General features: G+C 34.7%; 2 protein-coding genes across 9 annotated transcripts; one reads left to right on the top strand and one right to left on the bottom strand.

Annotated features, from left to right (window-relative positions):
- Window positions 1-94: 94 nt before the first annotated feature.
- LOC7457691 (receptor-like protein 46) lies at window positions 95-2,913 on the bottom strand. The gene has a single exon (XM_002297583.4). The coding sequence runs from the start codon at window positions 2,708-2,710 to the stop codon at window positions 293-295; it is 2,418 nt and encodes an 805-aa protein (XP_002297619.4). The 5' UTR covers window positions 2,711-2,913; the 3' UTR covers window positions 95-292.
- A 5,391-nt stretch (window positions 2,914-8,304) lies between these two features.
- LOC7483231 (beta-amyrin 28-monooxygenase) lies at window positions 8,305-21,673 on the top strand. Of its 8 annotated transcripts, XM_052452887.1 has the most exons (5): window positions 15,237-15,934; window positions 16,527-16,982; window positions 17,174-17,361; window positions 17,488-17,550; window positions 17,809-18,081. In XM_052452887.1, exons 1-5 carry the CDS (start codon window positions 15,427-15,429, stop codon window positions 17,851-17,853), a joined length of 1,260 nt encoding a protein of 419 aa, XP_052308847.1. In that variant the 5' UTR covers window positions 15,237-15,426; the 3' UTR covers window positions 17,854-18,081. The 8 variants fall into 8 exon arrangements, with proteins under 8 accessions (XP_052308844.1, XP_024459709.2, XP_052308855.1 ...); XM_052452884.1 differs by lacking the exon at window positions 15,237-15,934 and adding an exon at window positions 8,305-8,967 and having other exon boundaries at window positions 17,488-18,081; XM_024603941.2 differs by lacking the exons at window positions 15,237-15,934; window positions 16,527-16,982; window positions 17,174-17,361; window positions 17,488-17,550; window positions 17,809-18,081 and adding exons at window positions 8,311-8,967; window positions 9,275-9,730; window positions 10,070-10,257; window positions 10,366-11,000.
- The last annotated feature ends 10 nt before the right edge of the window (window positions 21,674-21,683 follow it).

Raw genomic sequence — 21,683 nt, 5'->3', positions numbered from 1 at the left:
ATGTTTCCTCAAGTGCAGATTAGTAGTGTAACTGGTCCAAAGAGTAAAATAGGTGGGAAATGGTGCGTTTGTTACCATTCTAAACCACTAAAAAGGCTAAATGAACTTTACACACTTGCAGAGTGAAAACAAATTATAGAACAGATCATTTGGAAATGGCATGCCCAATTGAAATATTCTTGCAATTTCAGCTTGTGACACTTCTAACTAGACTCGGAGCACAAGGTACTAGTTCTGAAAAATAAAGTATACTTGTTAACATTGATCCCTTGCCAACAGTCAGTAGCCAAACCTAAACCCGTTGCCTTCTGTGTGATCGGTGGCGATTTTGAGGTGGTAACCTGCTTATACAGCCAGAGACAAGTATGATTGTTATTGTTGCAAAAAAGCCTACTGAATATCCAATCCCTGCACCTTGCCATGAAAACCATGAGTCATCTGCTTCTGGTTGCTTTACTTGTGGCTGCTCTGGGTCTGGTGGACATGGTAGTAGAATTTGAAAACCACATAGCCCACTGTTGTTGGCATATGAATTTGGATCATTCATCGTGTCCATTTGGCCACCCACTGGAATCTGACCCTCGAGTTTGTTGTTACTTACATCCAAAGTTGTAAGTTCTTGAAGTTTTGATAGTGTTCTTGGAATGGAACCGGATAGTCTGTTACGTGACAAGTCCAGGCTCTCTAGACTCTCTAGATTGCCGAAAGTTGCTGGTATCTTGCCAGAGAGGTGGTTATATGAGATGTTCAGTAGCTTCAGACCCTTTAGGTGACCTAATGAAGCTGGGAGTTGGCCAGAAAGCTGGTTCTTTGACAAGTCTAGCAAAGAGTAGATTTCAAGGCTGTGGCTTGAGAGACCTTGTTTCGACTTCTTCCAATTAACTATCAAGTCACTGAACTCAATGGGGAAGGTGAACATATCTGAGACTGATCTGAGAGTATTGGGTGTATCTATCATTCCAACCAGATCCCCCAACTTGGCCGGTATTTCGCCACTGAGATTGTTGCTTGAGACATCTAGAATTCGGAGGTTAGTGAGGTTGGTTATGGTGCTGGGGATTGAACCTTCGAGGGTGTTGTTACGTAAGTTCAGGACTTGAAGAGTGGACATTTGAGAGAGAGACATGGGCAGTTCTCCTGCAATTCTGTTGTCATGGAGGTCAAGGTGTTCAAGGTTGTTCAAATCTGTCAGGTCACTGGGTAGTTTTCCAGAGAACATGTTATTTCCTAATGAAAGTATCCTGGTTTCTTGAGAAAAGATCACTGGAATTTCACCCGAGAACTCATTATAAGAGAAATCGATGTAAGCGAGTAATGCATTGGGCCTAAAATCTGGAATGTTCCCCGAAAACCTGTTTCCTGATAAATCCAAAAGAAGAAGGCGATAAATCTTCGAGATGGACTTTGGAATCTGCCCTGAAAAGTTGTTTCCGGAGAACACAAGAATCATGACTTTAATGGCATCTCCAATGTTACTTGGCAACTCTCCAGAGAAGCTATTCCTCGATAAGGCAAGGACTGACAAACTTTCAGACCGAAAGAGACGAGGTGGAAGTGAACCTGTAAGATTATTGTCTGACAGAAATATGCTGCCTATGTCCATTTCAGCAACCCATTCCGGGAATGGTCCTTCTAGCTTATTCCTGCTTAAATCCAGGAAAACAAGATCCTTCTGTGTAGAAATCCAGTCTGGGATTCTCCCCGCGAGACGGCATGAACTCAGAGATAACTGAGCTAGCATACACTTGGGCTCCAAGTTTACAGTGTTATTCCAAGTCAGATTATTCCCTCCAAGAAACAGATCCTTCAGACTTTTGATGTCAAACAACCAAGTTGGAATTCCTCCAGATAGTACGTTGTTTTCCAATCTGAGTGTTTCTAACTTGTGAAGCTTCTGTATGGATGATGTGATTCCACCAGTCAGCCTGTTACCGCTCAAGGCCAGAGTGGTCAGGTTGGTTAAATCACCAATATCTTTAGGAATCTCCACGGATAAAGAATTGTCCCTCAATTCCAATATTTCCAGCTCCTTCAGGAAGAGAACTGAAGATGGAATCATACCAAAGAAATTGTTGCTGCGAAGATTCAACTGCTGTAACTTCGTAAGGTTTCCAATCTCTTCAGGAATATACCCCCCCAGAGAATTATCATCCAACTTCAATACTCTCAAGTTGAGAAGAGAGCCCACTTCTTTGCTTATAACCCCCTTTAGTAAATTGCTACTCATATCAAGATACTGTAGATACCTCAAATGGAAAATCTGTGGAGGAATGGATCCACTGAAGTTATTTTGCATCATGTCGAGGTGAACCAGCTTGCTGAGATTGGAAAACACACCGGGTGGGATCTCACCTACGATATAATTTGAGGATATATCAAGCAGCATCAAGCTTTTGATGAGAGAGAGAGGAGATAAAACCATGGAAGGAATTGGTATGGGTTGCTCTGCTAAAACCAGAGAGTCAAGGTGGAGGGCAACTACTTTTCTAGAATTTGACCGAGAACTACAAGTGACCATATCCCAGTGGCAACAATCTGAGCTATCATCCCACGAATCCAGGCTGGAGAGGGAATATTGTGTAGAAGAGTTAATACTGTCCAAGAGGGAGGATTTGAAGTGGAGAAGGGCTAGTTTCTGATCATCTGGACAGCACAAGGAAGTGGAGAAGAGGATGGAGAGGGAAAATAGTAGTAATCTAAGTTCAGCCATCAGTAGTTGAGTATGGTTTCCTCTGGTTTTCTTGTTCCCAGCTGTAAAAGTATATAGGAGGAGTGAGTGCTCTCACGCTGCAGTAATATGGTGTGTTTTAGTCTATGGCTAGTGGTGAAAGGTGGAAAAACCAGTGGGCTAGGAAGAGGCAGGTTTGATTCCTTGCATGGACTTGAGCTGCTACTTCAGTTGACTTGGAATAATGACATTAAGCAGTGGAGTAAGACTTGGAATGTTTTGTTTTTTTTTTTTTTTTGAAGTTTGAAAGACAACAAACCGCGTAGAAACCTCATAGTCAAGTCATCAGTCCCACTAGATTTGTTTTCGGTGGAGGGAACTGTATCTGATGAGTAAAGAAACGTTACTCCTCAGCAGCTTCACTCTCTAGATGGAAACACCAGGACCATTTCTTCTTCCTCACAAGGAAAAAGTTACCACTTCAAGCCTAAAGTTTGAAGATGAGAATTCCAAGTTATTAATAATAGGCTTGCTTCTTAATGGAAGTAGGAAGGTGCTGCTTGCTGCTGACTGCTAAGCCATTTTGGCCTACCAGTGCATCCTCTTCATTCCTTTTATCACCAAAACATTCAAAACAAGATTGTTTCCAAGCCCTTATCTTCCCAGGAAAATAAGGTTGGAAAAATTTGCGGTTCAATTTTGACTAATGAAAACCCTATTAACAAGAATAATTCAATTTGAGAAGGAAAATTCAAAATTGAATGTTTAAAGACTTAATTAAAATTTTTTAGGGTTTAATTTAATTTATTGAGGGCTTAATTGCAATAAAAATTAATTTTTTGAAGTCAATTTAGGCTTCAAATTAAAGCCTAGGGGTTAAATTGTATTTTGAAGGGTTAATTTGGTGAAATCAGGGGTTTAATTGCATAAATATTAAAGTTTTAAGACCAATTAAGGATCTATTTACAGATTTTCAAGACCAATGACCAATCTGTAAGTAGCGCGCAATTTCAAAGGTAGCAATAGGTGAAATCATGGGCCAAATTAAAGAAAACTAAAAGTTTGATGGTCAATTGAGGACCGAAATGCACAAATCAGAAACTAAGGACCAAAATGAAAAATGTATTGAACTTTGGGGCTGATAATTAAGTTTGAAATGAGTGAAATTGCATCCAATTAAAAGTTATTAAACTTTATAAAATAAGAAAAATTAAAGAATGTGGAGAAATTATTGTTCACCCAACACTCATTGTATTATGGATTACAATAATAATCCACAATGTTATGCTTTCTTTTTTCCTTTTTTTTTTCTTTTTTTTTGTTATGATTTTTTTTCAAATCTGTTGTTGTCGATTTCATCTTTTAAAATTAAGATTATTGAGAATTTAGCTTCGTAATTTACTTATTTTTATTTTGCTTTTATACGAGGTTAATATGGTTTACGAGTTTGTGAAGGTATCTCAGGTTGCCCTGGTTTACGAGTTTGATTAATTATTTTTTTAAAATTAAACTTAACTTTTTTATAGTTTATTTTTTCTCATATAATTAAAAAAATAATTTTAAAAAATATCATGTTGTTAAATTTTATAAAGTAAACAATTAAAAAATTCTTTATACTCTTAATATTTTTTTTACATTTAAAAAGAAACGAGATGCATGCCCGCGCGCTGTCGCAGGCTTATAAAACAAATATATTTAATAGTGTTATAATTGTGAACCAGCGCTAGATAAGTAATAGAAACTAAAGATATGATGAAGCCAATATTTCATGACAGAAAAAAAAGTTGTGTTGGTGATCAAAACTTAGAGATTGAACAAAATGATTTGTAGCAATCCACAATGTTTTGGGAGGAAAGATACAGTGTTTTTGCCACATGATTTAGCTTTTCTGTTAATAAAAAGCAAAAAAAATTACAAAGCTAAATTCTCTACCAACTTAATATTAAAAAACAAAACCAACAAAGATAATTTTGGAAGGAAAAAAACCCATGAGAAAAAACGTTGTAGCAATTGACAATGTTTTGTGAGGAAAACTACAATGCTTTCCCCAATAAAATAAAATAAAAAACTATTTAGAGAAATACTGTAGCAATCCATAGTGTTTTGTGAGAAAAACTACGACGCTTTCCCCTTATGATTTAGCTTTATTGTAATTATAATTCTTAATCAACTCAATATTAAAAAAAAATGGACAAAGATAATTTTGGAAAAAATAATAAAAAAATCATATGGGAAAACACTGCAACAATTCACAGTGTTTTTTTTTTAAATTACAAAGCTAAATTCTTAATCAGCTCAATATTAAAAAAAAACAAATCGACAGAGATAATTTTAGAAAAACAAATATTAAAAAAACATAAAAAAAAGGAAAAAAAAATCATGTTGGAAACACTGTAGCAATTCATAGTGTTTTGTGATGAAAACTACAGTGCTTCCCCACATGATTTAACCTTATTTGTAATGACTTGTAATTATAATTCTCAACAATGTTTTGTGAAGAAAGTTCCAGTGTTTTCCACACATGATTAAGTTTATTACAAAATTAAATTCTAACCAACTCAATATTAAAAAAAAATCAACGAAGATAATTTTGGAAAAAATATTACGAAAAAAGAAAACACAAAAGAAACTGGAAAAAAACCATGTGAGGAAAAACTGTATCAATCCATAGTATTTTGTGAGGAAAAACTTGTATTTACTTGTAATTACAATTCTTAACCAGCTTAATATTTAAAAAATAAAATTGACAAAGACAATTTTAGGGAAAACATAACAAAACAGAAAAAAACCATATGGAAAAAAACACTGTAGCAATCCACAGTAATTTGCGAGGAAACTCACAGTGTTTTCCTCACATATTGTAACTGTAATTTTTAATCAGCTCAATATTAAAAAATAAAATAAAAAAACATAATTTAGGAGAAAATCACAAAAAAAAACCATGCGGAGAAATATTGTAGCAATCAACAATGTTTTAAAGAAAAAAATTACAAAACTAAATTCTCAATCAGCTCAATATAAAAAAAAATCAACAAATATAATTTTGAAAAATAAAAAAATAAAATAGAAAAACTATTTGGAAAAACACCATAGCAATCCATAGTATTTTAAAAGAAAAAAATTACAAAGTGAAATTTTTAACCAGCTCAATATTTAAAAAGTAAAATTAATAAAGATAATTTTGGAAAACAAAAATTAAATGGAAAAAAAAAGAAAAAAAGGAAAGTTGGAAAAAAAAAAAGGAATGTAATTTTGGAAAAATAAATAAAAAATAAACGAAAAAAATAAAAAAAGTGAAAGTTGGAAAAAATGAAAAAATGCAAAAAAAATAAAAAGAAGAAGAAGAAGAAGGGAGGAATGCATTGTGGATTAATGTTGTAATCCACAGTGATTTTAGTGTGGGGGAACAGGGGAATTACTGTAAATTGCTATAGTGTTTTTTCCCACAAGGTTTTTTCCTGTTTTTGTTATGTTTTTCCCTAAAATTGTCTTTGTTAATTTTATTTTTTAAATATTAAACTGGTTAAGAATTGCAATAACAATTTAATACAAGTTTTTCCTCACAAAACACTATGGATTGATACAGTTTTTCCTCACAAGGTTTTTTTCCAGTTTCTTTTGTGTTTTTTTTGTAATATTTTTTTTCAAAATTATCTTCGTCGATTTTATTTTTTTTAATATTGAAATGGTTATAATTTAACTTTGTAATAAAACTTAATCATGTGGGGAAAACATTGTAGCTTTTCTCACAAAACATTGTTGATTGCTACTTGATAAAACAAATGCACTTGATAGTGTTATAACTGTGAACCAACGCTAGATAAGTAATAGAAACTAAAGGTATGATGGAGGAAATATTTCATGACGGAAAAAAAAATTGTGTTGGTGATTAAAAACTTAGAGACTGAACAAAATGATTTGTAGCAATCTATAGTGTTTTGTGAGGAAAGATACAATGCTTTCACCACATGATTTAGCTTTTCTGTTAATAAAAAACAAAAAAAATTACAAAGCTAAATTCTCTACCCAACTTAATATTTTAAAAAAACCAACAAAGATAATTTTGGAAGGAAAAAAACCCGTGAGGAAAAACGTTGTAATAATTGACAATGTTTTATGAGGAAAACTACAATGTTTTCCCCAATAAAATAAAATAATAAACCATTTAGAGAAATATTATAGCAATCCACAGTGTTTTGTGAGAAAAACTACAACGCTTTCCTCATATGATTTAGCTTTATTGTAATTATAATTCTTAACCAACTCAATATTAAAAAAAAATGACAAAGATAATTTTGGAAAAAAATCATATGGGAAAACACTGCAACAATTCACAATGTTTTAAAGAAAAAAAATTACAAAGCTAAATTCTTAATTAGCTCAATATTAAAAAAAATCGACAGAGACAATTTTGGAAAAAAAATAACAAAAAAAACACCAAAAAAAGAGGAAAAAATCATGTTGGAAATACTGTAGCAATTCATAATGTTTTATGATGAAAGCTACAATGCTTCCCCATATGATTTAGCCTTATTTGTAATGACTTGTAATTGTAGTTCTCAAACAACTCAATATTAAAAAAATAAAATTGACAAAGATAATTAGAAAAAAAATTATAAGAAAAAAAAAACCATGTGGAGAGACACTGTAGCAATCCACAATGTTTTGTGAAGAAAGCTACATTGCTTTCCCCACATGATTAAGCTTTATTACAAAGTTAAATTCTAACCAACTCAATATGAAAAAAAAAATCGACGAAGATAATTTTGGAAAAAAATATTACAAAAAAAGAAAACACAAAAGAAATTGAAAAAAACCATGCGAGGAAAAACTGTATCAATCCATAGTGTTTTGTGAGGAAAAACTTGTATTTACTTGTAATTGCAATTCTTAACCAGCTTAATATTTAAAAAATAAAATTAACAAAGATAATTTTAGGGAAAAACATAACAAAACAGAAAAAAAATCATATGAGAAAAAACACTGTAGCAATCCACAATAATTTGCGAGGAAAGTTACATTGATTTCCTCACATATTGTAACTGTAATTTTTAACCAGCTCAATATTAAAAAATAAAATAAAAAAGATAATTTAGGAGAAAATCATAAAAAAAACCATGCGGAGAAACACTGTAGCAATCAACAATGTTTTAAAGAAAAAAATTACAAAACTAAATTTTCAATCAGCTCAATATAAAAAAAATCGACAAATATAATTTTGAAAAATAAAAAAATAAAATAAAAAAACTATATGGGAAAATACCATAGCAATCCACAGTATTTTAAAGAAAAAAAATTACAAAACAGAATTTTTAACTAGCTCAATATTTAAAAAGTAAAATCAGTAAAGATAATTTTGGAAACAAAAATAAAATGGAAAAAAAAAGAAAAAAAAGTAATTTTGAAAAAAAAAATGCAAAAAAAACAAGAGGAAAGTTGGAAAAAAAAAGGAAAGTTGAAAAAAAAAATACAAAAACAAAATAGAAAAAAAAAATTCACGTGAATTACTGTTGTAATCCAATTTTGGTGTGAGAGTATTGTTAATAATCTAACATGCAGCAAACACGAGTAAATACATAAGCAATCTTAAACAGTTCTAAACACTTGAATTATTAATTATATATTGAGTCCAAATCTCCATACCACAAAACCCAACATGTCAATCAACCTTTCATCAGCTTTTGTTCTTATCTTAAAGGTAAGAGAGAAGAACCAAATCCAGACTTGTCTCCTTTTCCTGCTCAAGCCTCAAGGAGTGGCCAAGTTCACACATTACTACTGAATACTCTTCAAATCAATGCAAATTGCAATGTTTTCAACTTTGATTCTACTTGGTATCGTTTTGCTAGTTTCGCTTTATATCATCACCAAAACACTCAAAGAAAGACTGATTCCGAATCCTCATCTTCCACCAGGTAGCCTAGGATGGCCTCTCATAGGTGAAACTTTAAACTACCTGGGAACCTGTCTCGCAGGACGACCTGATTGGTTTCTAAGAGATAGGATGGAGAAACATGATCCCCAGGTTTTCAAGACTTCACTGTTTGGAGAAACAGTGGCTGTGTTTTGTGGACCAGCCGGGAACAAGTTCTTGTTCAGCAACGAGAACAAGCTGGTTAACCTTTGGTGGCCAAGGTCGGTGAAGAAACTCTTAAAGTCAAGTCTGGTTAACGTAGCTGGTGATGAAGCAAAGAGGATAAGGAGGATACTCTTGACCTTCCTTGATCCAGATGCACTCAAGAGGTATATAGAGAGGATGGATTTGGTCACACAACACCATATTAGCACACTCTGGGAAGGTATGTTCCTAGATAATTTGTTGGAAAAGAAATCTTGAATCTGCTTTTTTCCGATGAATGACTTGATGCAGGTAACTTTTGTGTGAAATGAGAAGAAAAGGTGATAATAAGTTCAAGTTTTACAGATCAAAATTCTATATTATCTTTTGTTTGTTATCAACTGTTCAAATTTTTGAACCCTGAAAGAATTCCTGTCAGTTAAATGGCAATACCATCATAGATCTTGTCTTCAGTGATTTAATGTGTTCCTTGAAGAAATTAAGAATGTTGGATTGCGTCATAATCCTAATTTTTTATGACCATGAAGGAAAAGAGGAGGTGAAAGTCCATCCAACTGTGAATTTATACACATTCGAGCTGTCTTGTCGCCTATTTATAAGCATCGATGACCCATTGCACATTTCAAAGCTTGCACATCACTTTGATGTTTTCCTCAAAGGAGTAATTCATTTCCCAATCAATATACCCGGAACAAGATTTTACCGTGCTTCAAAAGCTGCTGATGCAATCAAGGAAGAGCTTCGGTTGATTTCTAGACGAAGAAGGGCAGCTTTGGACAAGAAGATGGCATCACCCACACAAGACCTTCTGTCACATTTGCTTGTGACTTCAGATGCAAGTGGAAAATTCCTGTCGGAGACAGAGATTGTTGACAACATACTGTTGTTGCTCTTTGCTAGTCATGACACTACAACATCAGTCGTAACATGTGTCATGAAGTACCTTGCAGAATTGCCAGAAGTGTACCAAACAGTTTTGAGAGGTAGGGTAGTACTCTTCTAGCTTATGGTTCTTTTCAAGTGAATGCTGCTACATTGATTGTAAGACCTTCCTAACTGATCCATCATATCCTGTATATCTTTAATCACAGCAGAAATGATCTCCTCCTTTCGTTAACCGCATAATCTATGCCTCCCCCCCATCTTTCTACTCTTACTAATAGCTAGCTTGAAGGAGGGTGTTGATCCTCTAAAACTATCGAAAAACACAGAATCTGCATTCAATTTCGGTTTAATGTTTTGTAATTCCTTGAAAATGTACTCAAACATGATACTGGCACGTTTTCTTTTTCTTTTCTAAATCCACAAGCTTTGGTTAACAGAGCAGATTGATATTGCCAAGTCTAAAGAACCAGGAGAGTTGCTGAAATGGGAGGATATACAGAAAATGCGATACTCATGGAACGTTGTCTCCGAAATTATGAGGCTGATGCCACCTGTACGTGGTGCTTTCAGAGAGGCTATAGTTGATTTCACCTATGCAGGTTATACAATCCCAAAAGGATGGAAGGTACCCTCATCCATTCCCTCCCCTGTACTCACTCTTGTATCAATTTTACGCAGCAAGTTGTGTTAATTTGTGTCAGATTAATGTTTTGATTTGTGCTGTGTGTACTAGGTATATTGGAGTCCTATGACAACGAGTAAGGATCCGACTCTATTCCCAAATGCAGAACAGTTTGATGCTTCCAGGTATGATGGAGCTGGACCCGCCCCATATTCATATGTTCCATTCGGAGGGGGACCAAGGATTTGCCTTGGGAACGAATATGCTAGACCACAAATACTTGTGTTCCTGCATAACATTGTCAAGAGATTCAAATGGGATTTAATGATTCCTGATGAGAAAGTTCCGTATGATCCCATGCCTGCACCATCCCAAGGTCTTCCGATACGTCTTCGGCCCTCAGCATAAAATGTTCAGTTTCCAGCATCAGACTTATTTCTAGTGAAGAAGCTGATGAATTCAAGTTTTGGCTAATAATGAGGCTGAGGAAGATACTCACGACCTCCGTTGATCGAGATGCGCTCAAGAGGCACATAGACATCATGGATTTGCCCGCACAAGACCATGTTAGCGAGGACCTTTATGTGCTTTTATGGAAAAAGGATTCTCTTTTTTTTTCATGTCAATTTTAATCCTTTATCTCTCAATTTGTTGTTCTCTATATATCTTAGAATTGTTATTTATTGAACATCAGAACATTCAAATACATATTTTAGGTAAACCATAAAAAAAAATATATCAAAACAGTTTTTAGAGCATAAAACATAAAAACAAACGTACAGTTGTGTATAATTTTAAAAAAAAATTGATTTTTTTTACTTTAAATTATTTTTTAGAAAAATTTTATATCATTTTGATATATTAATGTTAAAAATAAATATTAAAAATATTTTTTGATTTAGTTTCATATAATTTTAAAAATAACGGAATAATAACGAATTGGCATATTCTTCAGTTCTGTCGTTTCACAAATGGAAAAGAAAAGCTAAATAAAGACTCTGATTAAAAGTCCGGTGGCCTCCAGTCATCAACTATCCAGTCTTTGAATGCAAAAGGCACAAAATATTTCTCCATGATGGTCGTGGCGGTCGCCCTGACGGGAAGCGATGGCGTTGGAGGAAGAGGAAGCAGATGGGCTGTCCGATGGGCGGCAGAGAATTTATCAGTGAAGGCGAAGTGTTTGACTTAGTCCACATCGTGCCTAGGATCACTTGTATACCCAGTCCACGCAAGAATGAATCTCCTATATATGATCTTTCATTTGATTGTTACAGCAAAATCAAAGCTTGAAGCACTCTATTGTGCTGTACTGAATTGGATGTTATCACAAATTCTATAGAAACAAAACCAATAGAAAAAAAAACACTTCCATATTAATCCCTATTTTCCTTTCATGTGTAATTTTCTTCCATTGATTTTGTTTCTCTACAACTTAATTGTTCCAATTGTAATCAAAAGATTAGTAAGGGACGTCCCGGATAAGCATCTATTGCTAACAATAAAATTGAATGAAATTAAATATATATGACCCATTTGAAATAAATCTAAGATTTGAGAGATCTAGGAAGAAAGATTGTCCACTAAACAGTATTATATATGAATAATAAAAGGAGATCTCCTTTAGTTTCTTTATTAATTACTAATTAACATATTGATTTCTCAAAAAAAAAAAAAAAGGAAATTAAGAATGAATTGAATGTGTGGTGAGAGCACACTGATAATACATAAACACTAAAACCTTAGATTAGAGGAATATTATTACTAACAACATGATGCATGGATGTGTCCAAAATCCGAGGGGATCGATCACATGGGAGAATCAGAAAAAAACCACAAATTAACACTTCGGAAATAAATAGATTATCACTTAATTTTGTGTCTGTACGTATTACATTTGTTTTCTTATGATGGCCGACTAGAAAGAAATATTGACATGGTATCTCAACTAATAATTAATTACACTTAAATATTGGCCTCTGACGCCAGCTCAATTATTCTTAAACTCCAACAAGTTGGCGTGATATATAGTCAAAAACAGTATATATATTGAGTTCAAAATCAAATTAACTAAGCAGTTGTGCTATATAGGAATTAATTAGAAAACCAATTAATTTGCAATGTTTTCAGCTCTTGATGATCATCCAATTCTTCTTGGAACCTGCAGGCCTCTTGCTTAATTCTGTCACTTTATAATTTTGTAATCAAAATATTCAAAGAAAGATTGTTCCCTAATCCTCATCCAGTTCGACTTCAGCCGCACCGATCCTCAGCATAACATGTTCAGCTAGGGCCTTTTATATATTGCGTGCGTGTAGTACTGTTTACATGCTCCCAGGCTTCAACTTACCAAGATTTTCATATATATTTTAGTGTACATTTCCGGCCTTTCCTGTTTTGATTAATGTGATGCTTCGAAGAACAAAGAGAAAGAATAATTAGGGAAAGACAGCAAAGCCCTTGAAGGCTTAGAATTAGGTGTAAATGTACGAAGGGTATTAAGGTAATTGAATAAAAACCTGATGAGTATAGATAAGAGGTTAAATAAAGGTTTATGCTTTAATGTGTGTAATTATGGTTTTTAGCCTTGATTTCTTGGTTTTGTTAAGGTTTAGGGTTTGAATTTGTATTTCTAGGGATTAATTGATGAATTGAATGTATGTGATGAATTAGTTGATTATAATATGATGGGTTGGAGTGTTATATGTAATTTGATATGGGTTTATTTGTTATGAGTTTTTAAGAATTTGGGTTGATTTGAAAATTTGTCATTGTTAAGACTGGTGATTGGGAATCTGGAATCTCAATCAACCGGTTTTTCTAAACCGGTTGGCCTGCTAGATTTCGGTCCACCAGTTGGTGTGTTGTATTTCGGTAGACCGGTTGGTATATTTCGGTCGATCGGTTTTTCTTGGATAGTTTTGATTGACCAATTGGATTGAACCAATAAACCGGCTGACCTGACAATGAGGTTAGATAATTCTTTTAGGCTTAGTCAATTTAGTTTTTGTTTGGGATCAATCAGGCAGACCGATTCCAGCTTGTAATTACGTTTTATTCCTAAACGTATAGGATTATGAGTTAGACTCTAAGTTAAGTGTATCAAACAAATTGTACATTCTTTTTGAGTCATTTTTAGTATGTCTTCTTTTATATTCAGATAATCTTCATATTCTACCTACGGGATACTAGTAAGATTCCCTTGAACATCTGCTTTTGAAATCTTTCACTTTTAAGTTAGATAAGTGCATAACTTTTCATATGCTAGAGGATTAGTATAAATACTTAAATTATTAATATGAAATTGATCGTGCTTCTTGGTAATTTTTATATTGTTATTTGTTCATTGTTTATGATTAAGCATGATCACTTATTGAAACTGAATATTTGATATGAACTATTATGTACTTATGAATTGATAGTTCCTCATTTGATTGATGTTATGAATTGAGCCTTGAGATATGAGTCTGTGTGTTTGATTATGATATAAACATATGGTATGCTAGTCAGAATACTCATGCTAATAGGATAGTGTTAGTCTTTGTGCACATCAGATCTGAAACTCTAGTTGGTCGAGGGAGTCATAAACCTGTGTTTTAATCATCCCACAGTACAGAGACTTGTGCTCATTGCATTTTGATTTTCTAACAAATTTTACCTTATCATATTCTTATTATTGCTTATTTAAGAAACTTTACTATAAGAACCTAAAGTTATATTTTTATATGTATTTCACATTTTTGTATTGGCTTGTGCATGTATATTGAATGTTATTTACTCATTGAGTTGTTGAACTCATCCTCTCGTTATTTTTTTTCCAGGATTATAGCTTGTTAGCAGGTCATTTTTATTGGACCTTCAAAGCCTGCTATTTTGTTGTAATTAACATTATTTGGCTATGTCTAGTTAGTGCTTCACAATTATAGAAGTTTATATTAACTCTTGTATCAAGACAATCAAATTATATTATAAAGTTAATTATGTTATTAGTGTTGCATTGAACTCTGATTGAGTTATTTAAGTAATAAGTTCTTATGTAAGTTTGAGTTCGTATAGGTATGAGATCCTGGGTAGGGGAACCTTGTCCATGTACTAGTCATGGATTCAAAAATCGGTTCGTGACCATTACAGCTAACATCGCATCTTCAAGGAATTATTTGGTTCGGCTATTACTTATGTTCATTTCTTGTAATTTTGGCTCAAACCAGCCCTACCACAAGCCAAGAAGATAACCGGGTTTTTTTTTTTATGTAAGAGATTAAATAAGTTATTTCTTCTCTTTTTTTGAATTAAAATACATTAAAATTTAAATCTAAATTTTCACTTTTTTTTAATATAAAAAAAATAAAGAAGTATTGATCAAAATAGAAATAGTTTCTAAATAAATTGTTGAGTGCAAATAATTATTGGACAAGATTGAAGATTTAATTAGATTTTTTGTTGACTAAAATCAAGTTTTCATATAACTAAGTGAAATAATTACATATGGCTATATAAGCTTAGGGATTTTTGACTTAACATAATAATTGATAGAAATTACACAGTTTCACTTTAACTAAATTTAATATTATTCGAATCCCAGATTTTGATCAAGGATATTAATTACAGTGCATAACTACTAATTTCTACTTTAATAGTTTTGAAGGTCGGAAATTATTACTTTACCCTTGGTATAATATATATATATATATATATATATATATAGACACACAGACAAAAAACGATGTGTCCAAAATTTGAGGGAATCACAAGGGGGTATCTTTTATTAAACGACGCATGTGTTTGAAAATGCTTTTGATGTGATTTTTAACAAATTTCTTTGTTTTTTAGCTTTTAAATTAAATTAAATGTAAGGATCATATGAAAACAATATATATATATATTAACAAAATCAGACAAACATGTTTTTGTTTTTGTTTTTGTAAAAAAAAAAAATTAGTAAACTCATTACAACCAGTTTTTTTTTAATGTTTGAGCTGATTAATTGGCTTGTGTGGCCGGCGCAAGTTAATTAATGTTTGAGCTGATTAATTAAGCTCCCACTTGCAATGACTGAATTATACATTATGAACACAAGTTTCAGTAAAGGATTAAGGATCATCGCAGAAACTAGCAAGCTAGCTCACATACGTACTAATAATAATTACTACACTTGCTAGCAGATTAATTAATGCAATGTTTTCAAGTCCGGATCATGATAGTATTATGATTCTGGTTGCAGCCCCTTGTCTTCTTCTACTATATTTTTTAATCAAAACACTCAGAGAGAGATTGTTTCCAGACCCTCAACTTCCACCAGGAAGTCTAGGATGGCCTCTCCTTGGTGAGACTTTACAGTTCTTGCCAACACGTCGCACACCAAAACCTGAGAGATTTGTAAGCGATAGAATGAAGAAATACAATCCTCAGGTTTTCAAGACTTCACTGTTTGGAGAAACAGTGGCTGTGTTTTGTGGACCAGCTGGGAACAAGTTCTTGTTCCAAAATGAGAACAAGCTGGTCAATCTTTGGTGGCCAACTTCAGTGAAGAAGCTGATGAAATCAAGCTTGTCTAATGTAGTGGGTGACGACGCTAAGAGGATGAGGAAGATGCTCTTAACTTCCCTTGATCGAGATGCGCTCAAGAGGTACATAGACAGGATGGATTTGGTCGCACAAAACCATATTAGGACACACTGGGAAGGTATATATGAAGTCTCATGGATTTGGTCGCACAAAACCATATTAGGACACACTGGGAAGGTATATATGAAGTCTCTTCTTTTTCTTATCTTGGTAAAGAAATCCTGTTTTTCCAATAAGTTACTACTGTTCAATTTAATGGGAGAAATGACTTGCTGCTGCACATGTTTTCTTTGAGATGCAATCCAAATAATAGAGATGATGATGTCTGATAATTAACATAGTATATTAATTTGCTACCTTCTATATATATTTATAATGCTATAATCATGTGTTAGAAGTTACCTTGTGCAGTCTTGAAACAATTGGAAACAACACTAGAAAAACAACGAACACAAGAATTGATAATTCTGACGGGGTTAAGCCTCTTTTTCGGCTTAACCCCGTCTTCATTGATTGCTTAATCCCTGCAAGACTATCCACATATTCCAATTATGGCATATCCGCATGCAACTGACTTATCAGGACCTCTTGTGTCAGGTTTTCATAAAGTTTCAACCATGTATGAATGAATGAATTTCTTCAATCTTTTAACCAAGTTACGAATTATGGATTGTGTGATATTAATTGACACTAATTCTTATGACATGAAGGAAAAGAGGAGCTGAAACTGCATCCAACTATCAATTTATACACATTTGAGCTGTCTTGTCGCCTTTTTGCAAGCATTGATGACCCTACACACATTTCCAAGCTTGCACACCATTTTGACATCTTTCTCAAAGGAGTCATTCACTTTCCTATCTATGTACCTGGCACGCCATTTTACCGTGCTTCCAAAGCTGCTGATGCAATCAAGGAAGAGCTTCGGTTGATTGCTAGACGAAGAAGAGAAGCTCTGGACAAGAAGATGGAATCGCACAGAAAAGATCTTCTGTCACATTTGCTTGTGACTACAGACGCAAGCGGAAAGTTACTATCCGAGTCCGAGATTGTTGACAACATGCTGATGTTGCTCTTTGCTAGTCATGACACTACTACATCAGCCATGACATGTGTAATGAAGTATCTAGCAGAATTGCCTGAAGTGTACGAAATGGTTTTGAGAGGTTAGTTGTTAACCTATCGTATAGCATATGATTGTTTTGCAGCAAATTGCATAACATGATTACGACAACTTAGAAACAACAGAAGATTTATCTTGTTTCCACTTGATATACCCTACAGCCCTCCCCCATTCTTGACTCGGGTTTACAGTATTTCTTGCAATAAATAATCTTTGATTGCCTGTGGTTAACAGAGCAGCTTGATATTGCTAAGTCTAAAGAAGCAGGAGAGTTGTTGAAATGGGAGGATATTCAGAGAATGAGATACTCATGCAATGTGGTCTCCGAAGTTCTGAGGATGATACCGCCTATACGTGGTACTTTCAGAAAGGCATTGGTTGACTTCACCTATGCAGGTTATAAAATCCCAAAAGGATGGAAGGTAGGTACCATCACTCTCTTGTACTCTTAAACGAAATTTTATGCAGCAATTGAACAAGTTGTCTAGTCTAAGTTTGGCTCAGATTGTTTAGATGAGAAAAATGATGTTTTGATCTGCGTGTCCTAGCTATACTGGAGTCCTGACTCGACAACTAAAGACCCAGCTTACTTCCCAAATCCAGAAGAGTTTGATCCTTCCAGGTATGAAGGAGCGGGGCCTGCCCCGTATACCTTTGTTCCATTCGGAGGGGGTGGGAGGGTTTGCATAGGGAATGAATACTCTAGACCGCAAATACTCGTGTTCATGCATAACATCGTGAAGAGATTCAAATGGGATTTACTGATTCCTGATGAGAAAGTTACATATGATCCCATGCCTGCACCATCACATGGTCTTCCGATTCGTATTCAGCAGCACCAATCCACAGCCTAAGATATTGTTCCCTTTCATCGCGAGACAAGTTTCGATATTGCCAAGGATTTTGGCTGTTAAACAGTACTAGTTTCTCAGGCGTCCACAATCCAGTGTTGGTTACTTTTAGTTCTTGTATGTGCATATGCAAGTATTAATGATGTGGTTCTTCTATTCAGGGTGCAGAATCATCCTTCTATAGACATGTATTGAAAGAGCTGTAAGTACCGAAGTGATGTACTAATCAATGGGATTTCCTCTCTTAATTATGAGAGTGATATAATATGAGAATAAAATGTGTTTCTACCATGCTTTCCTTTTCCTTTCTCCTATCCGCAATCTTTCTTAACATCTAGAACATTTTCCTTTTACCACTAAAACTGAGGAGATCCTAATTCTGAGGTTCAAGGAATTAAGCAGGATTGTCTATGTTTTCACTGAAGTTATATTTGGTCAGTGTGTGTTTCATATAGAAAAAACAAATACTGAAAGAACATAAATATGTTTAGTTGGAGGAATAGTGATAAAATCATAAAAATAAATCGGTATGCTTCATGTCTTTTATCCCAAGACACTAATCAATTGCTATTTGATAATTCGAGAACCTTTTATGTTATGTACGACAGTTTACCTGCAGTAAATTCATTCAGCTACGTACATGCTTGCTTTTCTTGTTTATCCTCTTTAATTTTCTTCGTCAGCAAAACTACATGTCATAGACCGTTCCCAGAGAAGAGTCAGACAAGAAACCGTCTTCAATTCTTCAATGCAAGTTGATGTAAGCCCTGAAGCTGTGGCAAAAAAAAAAAAGGAAAGTTGATGTAGGGTCTTCTTCCACCGACCTCGCTGCAGGAATTTTCTGCCGTGAGTTTGCTGCTTTTTCCTTGCTTCTTCCGCAACCTCCTAGCTCTATTGTATGGATTTTTTAGCAGCCCACCAGAGGCACAACAATGGACAGAAAGACTAGTATGAACAAAAAGAAAAGTGGGCATAATTTACCCTTGGCAATATGGAACGAGTACGACAAAAAAGGATGCGCCCAAAATTCGAGGAAAGCACAATGGTATCTTGAACCACATACAGGTTGGAAAATGGTGTCACTTTCGATATGTCTTCACTTATGTTTATTTTTTTTTATATATACAATTTTCATGACGGCTAGCATTAATTAGTTTGTTTACACGTATGCACATGCATCATTAAAGGCTGAAGCAGTGACCTTTTTGGAATGTCGATATATATATTGGTCACTGAGTTAAAGAAATGGGATTGGGACGCCATCATTCATTAATTAATTAAATCAAGCTCCTGCGATCACTGAATTATCCATTATAAATACAAGTTCCAGTTAAGGATTAAGGATCATCGTAGAAGCGAGCTCACATACTAATAATAATTACTACACTTGCTAGTAGAATTAATGCAATGTTTTCAAGTCTTGATCATGATAGTATTATGATTCTGGTTGCAATCCCTTGTCTTCTTTTACTATATTTTGCAATCAAAACACTCAAAGAAAGATTGTTTCCAAACCCTCATCTTCCACCAGGAAGTCTAGGATGGCCCCTCGTTGGTGAAACTTTACAGTTTTTGCCCATAAATCTCCCACCTGAGATATTTGTAAATTATAGAATGAAGAAATATGATTCTCCGGTTTTCAAGACTTCACTGTTTGGAGAAACAGTGGCTGTGTTTGTTGGACCAGCTGGGAACAAGTTCTTGTTCAGCAATGAGAACAAGCTGGTCAATGTTTGGTGGCCAACTTCAGTGAAGAAGCTGATGAAGTTAAGTTTGGCTAATGTAGTTGGTGATGAGGCTAAGAGGCTGAGGAAGATACTCATGACCTCCGTTGATCGAGATGCACTCAAGAGCTACATAGACAGGATGGATTTGGTCGCACAAAACCATATTAGGACACGCTGGGAAGGTATAACGTCTGCTTGTTTTTCTTCTTGGTAAATAAACTCTGTTTTCCCAATAAATTATTACTGTTCAATTTAATTCAGAAATGACTTGCTGCTGATAATATGCAGGGGGAAGATATGATGATAACATAAAGTGTGTGTGTGTGTGTGTGTAAATTTCCTACCTTCTATATATAATCCAATAATTCTCTGTTAGTTATGACCCCGTATGAATGAATGAATTCCTTTAATCCTTTAACCAAATTATAATGCTGGCTATATATATATAACACTAATTCTTATGACCATGAAGGCAAGCAGCAGGTGAAAGTCCATCCAACTGCCAATTTATACACATTTGAGCTGTCTTGTCGCCTATTTGCAAGCATTGATGATCCTATACACATTTCCAAGCTTGCACACCATTTTGACATCTTTCTCAAAGGAGTGATTCATTTTCCTATCTATATACCTGGCACAACATTTTACCGTGCTTCCAAATCTGGTGATGCCCTCAAGGAAGAGATTCGGTTGGTTGCTAGACAAAGAAGAGCAGCTCTGGACAAGAAAATGGAGTCCCACAGAAAAGATCTTCTGTCACATTTGCTTGTGACTGCAGATGAAAGCGGAAAGTTACTATCCGAGTCCGAGATTGTTGACAACATGCTGATGTTGCTCTTTGTTAGTCATGAGACTACCACATCAGCCATGACATGTGTAATAAAGTATCTTGCAGAAATGCCAGAAGTGTACGAAATGGTTTTGAGAGGTTAGTTAGTCTGTCTTGTAGCATATGGTCTTTTTGCAGCAAATTGTACAACATGGTTGCGACATCTTACAAACAACAGAATAGTTCTCTTGTTTCCACATGATATTGCCTGGCGCCTTCCCCCATTCCTGACTCGGGTTTTTTTAATTGACTGTGGTTAACAGAGCAGCTTGATATTGCCAAGTCTAAAGAAGCAGGAGAGTTGTTGAAATGGGAGGACATTCAGAAAATGAAATACTCATGGAGAGTGGTCTCTGAAGTTCTGAGGATGATACCGCCTATCAGTGGTACTTTCAGACAGGCAATAGTTGATTTCACCTATGCGGGTTATACAATCCCAAAAGGATGGAAGGTAGGCACCATCACGAGTTTTATGCAGCAATTGAACAAATTGTCCAAGTTTGGCTCAGATTATTTAGATCATAAAACTGATATTTTGATCTGCGTGCACTAGCTATACTGGAGTCCTAACACAACAACTAAAGACCCAGCTCACTTCCCAAATGCAGAAGACTTTGATCCTTCCAGGTATGAAGGAGCAGGACCTGCCCCATATACCCATGTTCCATTTGGAGGGGGACCAAGGATGTGCTTAGGGTATGAATATGTAAGACCAAAAATACTTGTGTTCCTGCATAACATCGTGAAGAGATTCAAATGGGATTTACTGATTCCTGATGAGAAAGTTCCATATAATCCCTTGCCTGCGCCATCCCATGGTCTTCCAATTCGTATTCGGCCGCACCAATCCTCGGCCTAAGATGTTCACTCTCATTGCGAGGCAAACTTCAAAAGGTACAATATTGCCAATTATTTTGGCGGCTAAACAGTATTACTTTCTCGGATTCAACAAGTTCACAATCCAGAACATTCTCCTTCTGGCACTAAAACTGAGAATCCTAATTCTGAGGCTCAACGAAGCAGGATTGTCTGTTTTCATTTTCGTATCTTTTTTGTTTGAATGTGCGTATGTGTGTGATTGTGCAAACTTGCCTTGTGGCATTGTGTAGGATTGAGTTATGGCTTAATCTGAGAGACTTTATACGAGGCTCAATCCGAGGGATTGTTTGATATCATTGTCAATTCTAGAGTCATGTTTTGTGTGTAATTTCTTCAATTCATGTAACTTAATCAAGATGTGAGTCTTTGTGGTTTCTCATTTCCCTTGTAATTTCTGTTATCTCGTTTGATTTCTAATAAAAAGAGGGACGTTTTGTGTTGTGTACAACAGTTTACAT

This window comes from Populus trichocarpa, chromosome 1 (genome assembly GCF_000002775.5).
Source record: "Populus trichocarpa isolate Nisqually-1 chromosome 1, P.trichocarpa_v4.1, whole genome shotgun sequence".
NCBI lineage: Eukaryota > Viridiplantae > Streptophyta > Magnoliopsida > Malpighiales > Salicaceae > Populus > Populus trichocarpa.
The sequence above is the reverse complement of the archived record's forward strand: the minus strand, read 5'-3'. Positions and strand labels throughout refer to the sequence as shown.

Bases quoted from the DNA above. Each gene is read 5' to 3' on its own strand.
- LOC7483231 (XM_024585699.2), top strand. From the start codon at position 15,427: ATGTTTTCAAGTCCGGATCATGATAGTATTATGATTCTGGTTGCAGCC. The intron at 15,935-16,526 runs GTATATATGAAG...TATGACATGAAG, and splicing joins TATTAGGACACACTGGGAAG to GAAAAGAGGAGCTGAAACTG. The intron at 20,798-20,899 runs GTAGGCACCATC...TGCGTGCACTAG, and splicing joins CAATCCCAAAAGGATGGAAG to CTATACTGGAGTCCTAACAC.
- LOC7457691 (XM_002297583.4), bottom strand. From the start codon at position 2,710: ATGGCTGAACTTAGATTACTACTATTTTCCCTCTCCATCCTCTTCTCC.